We start from the raw sequence: 11064 nt of genomic DNA on the forward strand, positions 1-11064 counted from the left end.
TTTAAACAACGTAGCTGCAACTGATACACTTTGATTTATTATTGTTTGTGGGCTGGGTTTAGGGTTGGTGGGTTTTTTTTTGGTGGATTTTTGTTTTGTTTTGCACATTACTTAAACCTTCTTCCTTTTCGCACCTCTTCTGTCTCCAAGCCTGATGTTAAGATACAATCTGCTGATGTGCATTGCGGATCACAGGCTAGTAATGAAGGATTTCAGAGTGCTTTTTTTGTTTGTTTTTTTTGCCAATAATGTATTACATTGTAAATTATTTTTCCCCTTTACTCAGTGTCTCTGGGAGGGAATTAAACACCGGGAGGTGCCTTTTCTGAAAGATTTTTCAGCACATCATCAATTCTATCATCTTCAATGACAACTGTAAAGCAGAAAAACAAAATGATGAATACATTGTAGCTTCCCTTGTCCCGTCCCCCCCTTGCTGTTGCATGAATTCCCCTGGTATTGCAATCTGCCCCCCTGAAACACGTATGGTTCAACAGAGTCTCTCTACCTAACGTCCAAGGCAACACTAAATTCCAATACACACACACACACACGGTTATTGCAAATGATTTTGTTTAAATAGCATAAAAGTCAGGGAAACATGAGTTTCATAGAGAAAGAAGTGTGTCCATTCAGCAATTTGCTGCTATTTAAAGAGAAGAAGTGATACCATTGCAAAGAATTAAATGCACTGGATAATGTTACACACTTAATCCAGTGTTTTCAAGGTCACCAAACACTTGGCCGCTAGGGTTAGGTTGTCTAAAACAACTGATGGTGTATTTTTTTAAATCAACTGGGATAAGTCGTAGCTGAATGGAACCTATTCCCCTCTGAAATGAGTTGCAGGATCTCTGAGCTCTCTAGATGTCAAGAGACACTTCCAGATTAGCTATGTTGTGACTATTGAGATCACCTGGAATTTCTTTGTCTCTAATAGGGACATGGGGTTAGGACTCTTTAGGGTTTTTATCATAAACATGCAATGTGGAGAAAAAGAGAGAAGAAAACATCTTTTTAACTGCCAGATGACCTTCCCTCTCCCCCATGGGTACCTACAGGATCTACTGCAGTTTTTCCACTCCTCTTTGCCACTCAATACAGACTCAACACCTCCCCAACAGCATTTTGACTTGCAAGAAGGAATTCTGCGCACAAGACTCAGACTTGGATTTGATACATTTAAACTAGTCAGAGAACTACATGGCCCCCTTTCCCCCGCTCCAGTACACAGAATGTTTTAACTACGGGGATGTGTTCACTTCTCTAAAGAAGTGAAAATGCCGCTGGGGAGGTGTTGGGTGTGCTGTGAATGGCAAAGAGGAGGGGGGGGGGGAAACGCTTTGGATCTGCTCACCTAAACTGTGGGGTTAAAAAGACCCATCGGTTTACACTGCTAAGCTAGCAGATCCCAAGCTACATTTTATTCCCCCACCCCCGACACACCCTATTGATCACCCCCGTGCACTGAGCAGGCACACGGTGGCAAACGGAGCTGCACCAGTGCCCGGTCCACGCTGCCCTGGGATTCCCCCAGCAGACTGGAGATCCCGACCCCTTACTCAGCACGTCAACCCGTTCCGCGCGGGTGAAAAGCCCTTGCTAATCCCGCAGCCTTGTTCTCCTCCAGCCAGGCACGAGTCGCCGCCGCCGCCGCCCGGATCCCAATCCCCGCTCCCGGAGCCCCATCTCGGGGCGCCTGCCTGGCTCCCTGCCTCGAGGGGCGTCTGTGCTTGGCAACGCGCCTATGGGGCGGGGGGGTGGGCTCCTGGCCAAGCAGGTGTGAAACCTGGCGGCCAAGGGGGGAAGGGGGGGCCTCGGGGCGAAGTGACTCCGATTCCGAACAGCTGCGGAGAAGGGAGCGAAGCGGGGTGACTCCGATTCCGAATAGCTGCGGAGAAGGGAGCGGGGCGGGCTCGGGGGAGACCCCCCCCTCCCAGCCGGGGGCTGCAAGGCTTTCGGAAACGGGGCGAGCCCGGCCCTTACCTCTCTTGCTCCTGCCGATCTGCCCCAGCTTGGGGGGCCTCTTGTTCTGCCCCCCCGCGAAGAAGTTGCTGGTGTCCTGCAGGCGGCAGGTGAAGGAGATCTGCCCCACCTCCCCGCCGTCCCCGAAGTGCCCCAGCTTGTCCTCGCCGTAGGGCAGCACCTCCGACATGGTCTGGCCGGGCGGGTCCGCGGCCCCTGGCCCTCCGCCCGCTCCTGCTGGCTCGCAGCCGGCAGACAGGGTCGCCGCTGGCCCGGCAGCCCCGGCCCGGCAGGGGAAGCGGCGAAGCTGCACCGGCGCCGGGGGGTCCCTCTCCCGACTGGGCTCAGCAGCAGCAGCGCGGCCCCAGCCACATCCTCCGGCGGCGGCGGCAGCGCGAGAGTGGCCGCCCGGCTCCCGGGCGAGAGGAGGCAGCTGCGGCGGCGGCGGAGGGGCGGCTGGAGCAAGGGGGGGCGGGGGGCGGGAGTCCTTCCCCGCGCTGCCGCTGGGGGCTGGCTCCGGGCGGGGGGCACCGAGCGGGGGGAGGAGGCAGAGAGATCCCGGGAACAGGAGCAACGTCACCGAGGGCAGAGCCCGGTTCGCCCCTCCCTTGCAGCCTCCGCCTCCCCCTCCCCGCCCGGGTGCTTTCCCGGCTGGGGGCACGAGAGCTCGGTCCAGCTGCTGGCTGCCCGGCTCTGCCCTTCCCAGGCACCTGCCACCTGTGCCCCCCCACCCCCATGGCAGGTGGGGACAGCCAGGCACAGAGGGGGTCCTTTGCTCTCACCACTGATCCTTACTCCCTCCTAGAGGGAGAAACAGAACCCCGGCCCCCTGACTCCCAGGCAGGGCTTAGCCCCGGCACCTCCGGGCCTGGCAGCTCAGAGCCCCGGCACCTCCGGGCCTGGCACATCAGTTATGAATGTAACAAAACAAAACAAAAAATGGCCTGAGCCCCGGCACCTCTTTCACTACAAATTAAACACTGTTCCCAAGTCTCCTGGGCAAGGCCACCCTTCCTCTCCTCAACCAGCTCGACTCTCTCGTTTTCAGCGGCAGGGCACAATCTCTGCTTCTACACCCCACCCCACCCCATATATACTGCAGCATTCTTGCTTTTCTTGTCTCTTCTGATGCACATCCCCATGCTCCCTTGATTTCTTGGAGCGCCCCTCTTGCAGCAGAGTGGAGGAGGGGTGCTTGCAGCAACAAGATGGAGTGGAAGGTACAGAGCCAGCAAGCTCCCAGATGCTCTGCTGAAAAGGCAAGGGCTGCTGCTTTAGTTAATGTATTATTATTGTTCATTATTTGGAGGAAATCACCCCCCCCCCCAGCACCCCTCGCTGCTGTGATCTCCAAGAAAGGGTCTGACAATTGCCTTTCTCCCTCTGAGTACCCTGGTCTGGGTCAGTCTCCTTAGTAAAGGGGCAGGGACACCACCTCAGGTGGATGTTTCATTGGCTCCCTTTAAAAATCTAAGGAGCATTTTGAACAGCTTCTGACCAAAAGCCTCAATACTGAGATTAACATCAGAGAAACACTGAAAGAAGGGACCTAGATAATCTAACCTGATCTAGCCAGGTATTTAGACTGCTCGTCAAATTGGGAAGGGACCAATGTCCCCCAATGCCCATGCTCTTCCCAGTCTTAGGGAACGAATTGTATAGTACATGCCCATCCGAGCCTTATAGACAAGCTCAGCTCATCGCTCCTGAGCGCGCAGCGCCCTCCTGCAACAATCCCATTTATATCCTATCGCTGGCATCTAAGTAATTGTCCTTTTCCTCTCTCACCCCTTCCAGGAATCCCCATCAAGTGGATTCTCCCACCACCTCCTCCTGGGAAAAGAAGCCTGAATGTTGATTCCCTGACTAAGGTTCTGCAGTACCCTGGCCAGCCATTACAGCAGTGGGGGAAGGGATGGCAAAGCCCAGTTTTCTTTAGCCTCAGAACAGCAGCTCTGCATAATGGCACTAATGCAGCGGGTGGAGCATTTGTGAGGCTTGGGCTGAGGCTATTGCCATCTTCCTTGTGATGAAGCCTTAAGGCCCGGGAGATAAAATCTTCTACACTGCTGGCAGCTTTACTCTGGAAATGGCCCTGTTTCCTAATGTGTGCTCTGCTTCCATAACCAGTCCTCAGTGTGGATGGAAAGGAAGGATTCACTCACAAGGGGGTGTAAAGGGCAGAGGATGAGGGATGTGGCCTGCTCACGGAGCTGGAATATATAGTGAAGACTGCCGTGTGGTATCTATACGCTCCACATACCTGGCTCTCCACACAGCCAACACTGTAACAACCTACATGGCGCTGGAGGGAGGAGCACAGGTTGCAGGAGGCAAGAGTTTGGAGGAGGCGCTGGGAAGTCAGTCTGTGTGCACGTGGCTGGAATGCTAGCTGCCATTGCCACACCCCCGTGAACCGTTCTCTTAATAAAGATTTAATTTAGTTTTAGAAACATGGCGCCCTCTCATGTCATTACTCAGCATGCGGTACGTGAAACAAGCACTGTGGGCATTTCTGCCACTACCTCCTCCCAGCAGCCCCTGGTGTACTGAAAGAGGTGATGTAATGTGATAAGGTGTGAATGCCTCCCGGAAACACTGGTGTACTCCCATGTGACATGGCATAACCCTGGTGCAGTGTGTCTGAAGCAATGCCCGGGCAACCTGATACCCTGTAACTTCCTATTGCTGGAAGGCAAACAAATGAGCCTTTTTTGACCAGGAGGATGTGACTTCTGCAACTGGGGAAGCAAACAAGGGGAAGCAGGAAAATCCTACCCCAACACAAAGGTCACGCTACAAAACACATGAGCTATGAAATTTTTAGTAGTTCCCTGTGTCCCAATCCAACAAAATGGCTGTGAAACTGCAGGGCTGTGCGACCCACAGCAACACAAAGGGTGCAACATCAAAGCTGTCCTGACACATGGCAACCCCCCTGTAAGCCAAAGTGATGCTAGAATAACAGCACGACCCAAGGGAACATGAGGTTATGCAATGCTGCAGGACCCGTGTAACCCAATGCAACAGAGGGAGATGGGTCACTGCAGCATAGTGCATTGCAGTGTCATCTGATACGAACACCTAATCCTGTGCAGTACGATAAAATGGTCTCCTGATTTGGCGATTTAAGCATAGTGATGTCCATTGCAGCAGAATGAGGCTGGAATCTCATGCAGTGCCACATATACATGCTGAAGCAACACTAACAAGGTTATGTGACAGTGACTAGGAAAACCATGTACCATTCCATCCCAGTACCCATAATGCGCAGCTCCTTTAAGGGAAAGGAGGGCATAGTTAGCAGAGTTCATGAGTCACTGCTGATTCTTACAGGCATTTTTTGTAGTCTGTTCTTCTCTTTGAGCAAAACTCTTTTGCTTGGAGGGTAACGTGTTGATCCTGCAGCAATTCCCTTGTTATTTAGCGTTAATTCAGATCCTCGTCTTGTGCAGATTTATTCAGTACGTGGAGATGGGTGAGAATTTTAGAGCTGGCAAAAGGTGCCAGACTGACAGCCCTGACGACTGAAATCTTCTTATTTATGCAGAGAACAGGTATGAGCACAGGCAGTGGCAGCTTACAGAGAAGGGGTGGGGATGGGTAAGGGCTCTGCTCCTTCTCTCCCATTGAGGTAACAGGAGTAGAAGCTAGTCACGCATGCTTTGCACCATGGGTGGAGGGCCTAGCCCTAGAGGTGATTGAATCGTCCTATCAATGGCTAATCTGCATGCCCACTCAAGGCTTAGTTTCTCTGGTGAGGCTGCCAGGAAAGTTCCCAGTTAGTGGTTTTGGAATGTTACCTGGACTGATACTGCCTGCTCACTGCAAGTAGGTCCCTACCCCACCGTCAGGTGGGAACAACGCTTCTGTCCTTCCTCAGTTGAATTTGAGCCATTGACCTAGAAGCAAAAGGCTCAAGCTATCCTGTTACCAAGCTCATTGCCCCCGCTATAAAGATTTGTGATATATAATATTCTTTGTAGCATTCCCAACTAATAACAATCGCCATCTTGAAGCATTTAATGCTTCGCAAGCGTTTCAGGAATCAAGGGTCCGGACAACTCATGAGATTGAGCTACAGAACCTTTCGTTTCTGGGGTACCGATCCGATTCCAGCTCCAGATGTCTGTGACTGAATGTTATTGCCACTCGACAGCTGTTCCATGCGCTCTCTGAAGTGAACTGGTGGTCTCAGGCCAATTCCTAGTGAACAGATGTGCACGTGAGTCTCAGCACTAATTAACATTCCTGCTGGCAGTCTCGGCCGAGATCCAGCAACCTAGGGTTGATGGGTTTAGAGACAGAGCTACCCTCTCCCTTTAAAGATGTGGGGGTGGGGGGGAGATCAAGAAAAGCGGGGTAGGAGAATGTGTACTGTTGTTGCCCACAATGTACTTGTTCTGTGGATACAGGACTTCAGCCTCAAACCTTCCACCACTCCTGAATTCAATGTAAAAAATGGAAATCCCTCCCCTGGCCCTGGGCCCGGGAGCCCAGGTGACACCGCACACCGGCAGGCTGGGCTGAGGGACTCCAGTGTCTATGTTTTGGGACAGTACGTCAGAGGGGGAGCTGGAGGGCACTGTGGTTAGTGACTGTGGCAGAATCACAACATCTGAAGGGGACGTTGTCTGTAATCTATAAAGTGCTTCAGCGGCGGATGAGCAGGTGAACAAGCACTTTCCACTCCCGAGAGGTTTTAGAGCTCCAAAATGGATTAAGTGTAAGTGAAGAGCACTTCGGTAGTGTCTTCCAAGAACCAACCCACCCAGGAACTCGAAACCTGATTCTCTCAATCCTGCCCAGTCTTGCAAGGAGACGCTGGCTTTCAGCTCCCCAAAGCCTCTCGTTCTGATGTTTCTGTAATGAATAAGCCTATTTCAGGCTTTGCCTGCAGACTTGCTGGTCCCAGTGCACAGGAGATGTGTTTAAACAGTTATATTTGCATGGCTACCTTCTTTTTCCCCTGGAAATCACTTGGCAACAGAGATAACAGAGCAATGGTGTGGCTGCTGCCTGAAAGGCTAAGTCTGGGCTGGAGAAGGAAGCATCACTTGTGCCAAAGTCCCTGATTAAAACAGACAAACAGGCTTCATGGGAAGCAACCCTGACCCTCTGTTTTGTGCAGTACATCGCTCAGCAGAGGGAAAATGATACAGCAACGGAAATAATAGGCAGTAATGGGTCAAGCAGCTGGGCATAAAAGCTTGCACTAATTGAGCACAGCTTTTGGATAATTTCCCTGCCTCCAGAATGGGGGTTTCTCCTTTTATTAACCACAGGCCTCCTATACTGTGCAGGCAGCATGGCCCAGAGGACTGAACACAGGAACAAGGACCAGAAGCATTTAAAGCTTATGGACATCTCTGCCACTGATTCCCTTTGTAGCCTTGGACAAGTCACTTAACCACTCTGCTTCTCCCTGTCTAAATGGGGCTAGCAATGCTTCCCTATCTGCTTCACAGAGATAGAAGGATAATTCCTGTTAGCAGAGTGCTTTGAAATGAAAAGTACCAAGTTGTTACCTGATAAAGGAAAAGAGGCTTTTTAAAGGTTCCTCAGTAGCCTCAGATTTTAGGGGCTAAATTTTCACTGCAACGCTTAAATGCACCTGGGTTTGTGGGCTCACCAGACCCAGAACAAGGCCTGTCCACCACACCGACTAGGGATATCAAACCAGCATGCTCTTAATTGCTGCAAAACACACTCAATATATCTGAACATCCCACCAACCAGTGTGAGGTCCTTAGTGAAGTTAGCAGCACTGCCTGCCACAGAGAGGTCCAGCAGCAAAAGGGTTAAAACAGAAGCGTCTCTGAACACCATGGTTTATTAATAAGGTATACAACTTTCCCTGGCCTTGAAACGTTCTTGGTGGGTTCCAGGAGCGGGGAGAGTTGCTTGCTGGTTCAGTTTTCACTTGTGCTGGCACTGCGTACCCAACCGGTCACGTGATCAGTTTCTGGCTGCTTTATACAACTATGGTTTCTAATCTAGCAGCTGGAGAGATCAGACTCCTTTTTGAAAAGAGGAGGGGAGCGGGGGTGAAGCAGAGAGGCAGCATCTTCTGCATTGTAATTGTTCTGCTGCATGAGCGTGTGTCTTGATTCAGGTCAGTAGTAACGTTTCCGTAGACATTGCTTTGAGGATGGATTCTGCAGATGCGGCACTTTAGCTACATAAAATACCTATTTACAACTGTACCTATTGTACCGATCGCTCTACGGCTCTTCTACCACTCATTGCAGATGCTCCGACCATGCAGCAGAGCTGATGTTGGATGAATGCCACCAAGCTGCCAAGTCCTACACGCAGATACCACGTGGCTGCTGATTATTTTGCTGCCACTGCAGGCTCTTGCTATTGCATGGGCTTGGTACACTCCGGCTGAGGTGACTTATAAGCACTATCTGGACCATAGTAGGCAATCCCCTGCTGAAGGAAAAGTTTGTCCGAGGAAGGAAATCTCCACCATGCACAACCTGCCCTCGGGAGGGGAATCCCATCACTGAAGGACAGATGGGAGTAAAAGGTTTGCCATCAATAGTCACTCTCATGCACAGTCCTGCTGAGTTCAGTGGAATACTCACGCTAGTAACCACCCGCTAAAGGGTGTAAGGGGTCACAGTGAGTGAAGGCACAGAAGCAGCTGGCAGGAGGAAATGAATAGCTTGTTAGAATGGGTCTCTCATTTGAGCAACATGGTGGGTAACAAGGCACATACGCTCATTCAGAGCCTGTGGCAGAGATTCCCATGCCTTGATACTGTCGTTCTTATTATCAGCCCGTGCTGCTCAGGCTGTGGCTGCTTTTGGGGTAGGAGACATTTCACGAGTACTAAATTCCCAGGCACTTTTTTCTATTTCTTCTCGAAGAGTCTGGCTGAAAACCAGCAAGACAAGGTGGGGCAGGAGGAGGAGGAGATTACCTATGTGACTGTGCATGTCGGTGACATCATGGTAATATTAGCCCGGCTATCATGCTTTATAAAGGACAGCCGGTATCACTAACCTTGGCCGGCAGCTGGCAAAACTAGAGGCAGAGAGAGGGGAAGTGACTTGCCGATGGTCTAGGACAGTGATACTCTGACCTCAGTGGTTCAGGAGCCAAATTAGGACCAACATTACTCAAAGGAGCCACAGTTGTGTGAATTCATTGTTTCATTTACTATAGGACTATAGATTTTATATATATAATTCTTCTCACAGCAAATAAGTTAATAACTTAGTGCAAGCTGATAACTTAACTGGTTAATAACATAGTAAAAGTATCTTGACTGGTTAATAAATAAATCCCACAGTGTTTTAATATTATGTGCTGCAAAAGACATGTTAAAGAGCCCTCAGTCTGAGTATCACTGGTCTAGCATCACCAGGGATAGAACCCCAGTCTCTTTACTCCCAGAGAGGCACACATTCCACTGGACCATAGTGCCTCCTCCTTTAAGCTATAAAAGAATCCATCATTAAGAGGAAGGCAGAGAACATAAAGAGCTTGAAACCCTAGAAAAAGAGAACATGAGGGGAAAACGCACACACAGAGCTGTCACCGCATCGAAAACAACAGACGCGCCAATTTGTTTCTTTAGACATTCAACATCTAGCAAGTTGATCAAACTCTCTCTCTGAATTCTGTCCCTGGAGACAGCTGCAGCTAAAAGCTGAGATCTTGACAGATTCTGCTGTTTACTGGTGCATTGCTATTAATTCTATCAACTAAGGATGTAAAGGGATAGCAGTTAAATTGGCAAAGGTTCACAATCCCCCAGATCCTGAAAAGAGGGGACTAATCAAGTGAGGCCAGGCTGCTTACTGGCAATCCTCCAACAACTGAAAGAGCCTTTCTGCTCAGAAAAGTGATTATTAATACGGCATCATTGCATCACCTGTTTGTCTCAATCATTTAAATATCAAAGTAAGTTTACAAGTAAATTATGGGGCTTTTTCCTCCCCTCCAGCCCCCGGTTATCCCTTCATACTCAGTTTGGGATCTGAGGGTCATATGGGGTTATTCTCTTCTGCTGCATCATCACCCATGGCCATTGGGTGACCTCCTTGTCTACAAACTGTGGCCTCCGTGTACTTCCATTGCTATCACTGTGTTGGCATATGTTAATCAATTGGAACTTACTACATAATTTTGTCAAGGCCCTACTAGAACCCAGCTCACTTCTCTTTAGCTCTGCGGCGCTAACAAGAGTAAAAACTTATTTTTGACAGTAAAATCAGCCGATCTGATTCCAAATACAAACAAGGAGCAGGTCTGTTGAGTAAGAGAGAGTTGTTTTTACATAGCGTCTTTTCAAAAGAGACGGGCACTTTAAGCTGCCCAGGAGATCATTTTTATGACACCATAAAATGCAAGGAAAGTGCTTTACAAGAAGATAAACTGCTGTAGAGAGACACTGAAAACGTAACCAGGGAGAAAAAACAAAGGGAATGCAAGACAAAAAGAAAGGAGACCACCTTTCCCACAAGAGAATGAGAAGCAAATAAATGAAAGGGAGGGAAAAAAGAGACAGGAACATAGAATGAGAGGGAATTGTAATACAGACTAAAGCACCAGTTTGGACTCACTTATTTTCTATTGCAGTAACGCCTACAAGTCTTACATGAGATGAGGGCCTCATTGTGTTTGACCCTGTACATACACAGAGTAAGAGAGAGTGCCAGCCCCAAAGAGTTTACAGCCCAAACAGACAAGACAGAACAAGGAAGTATTTGTATCTCCAGTGGACAGGGGAAACGGAGGCATAAAGAGATTAAGTAATTTGCCCAAGGTCACAGTCTGTAGCAGAGCCAGTAACTGAACCAAAGCCTCAAGAGTCTCAGTCCAATTCCTCAATCACAAGATCATCTTTTGTCCCTTGTCGTGTAGATGTTTAATTAAAATGGTCAGTGAGCATTGAGTGGCAGTCTCTCAGTTTCATACCAAATCCTGCTGTCTCCCCTTCCTTACTCCCTATGGAGGAGTGAACCTCATGGAGAGAGAAATTATAGTTCACATTGGAACCAAATACAATGGTCATAATATACAGAGAGCCACAGAGCAAGGAGTGACCATATTAATAACGACATGCATGGTTATAGCGATTTT

At 49.5% G+C, this 11064-nt stretch overlaps 1 protein-coding gene across 1 annotated transcript; it reads right to left on the reverse strand.

The window, feature by feature from the left end:
• Window positions 1-302: 302 nt before the first annotated feature.
• On the reverse strand, window positions 303-2155 carry CAMK2N1 (calcium/calmodulin dependent protein kinase II inhibitor 1). Its single transcript, XM_065421472.1, has 2 exons — window positions 1987-2155; window positions 303-373 (listed from the first exon to the last, which is right to left on the reverse strand). Exons 1-2 carry the CDS (start codon window positions 2153-2155, stop codon window positions 303-305), a joined length of 240 nt encoding a protein of 79 aa, XP_065277544.1.
• Window positions 2156-11064: the final 8909 nt, after the last annotated feature.

The sequence above is a fragment of the Emys orbicularis genome, chromosome 22, assembly GCF_028017835.1.
Source record: "Emys orbicularis isolate rEmyOrb1 chromosome 22, rEmyOrb1.hap1, whole genome shotgun sequence".
Taxonomy (NCBI): domain Eukaryota; kingdom Metazoa; phylum Chordata; order Testudines; family Emydidae; genus Emys; species Emys orbicularis.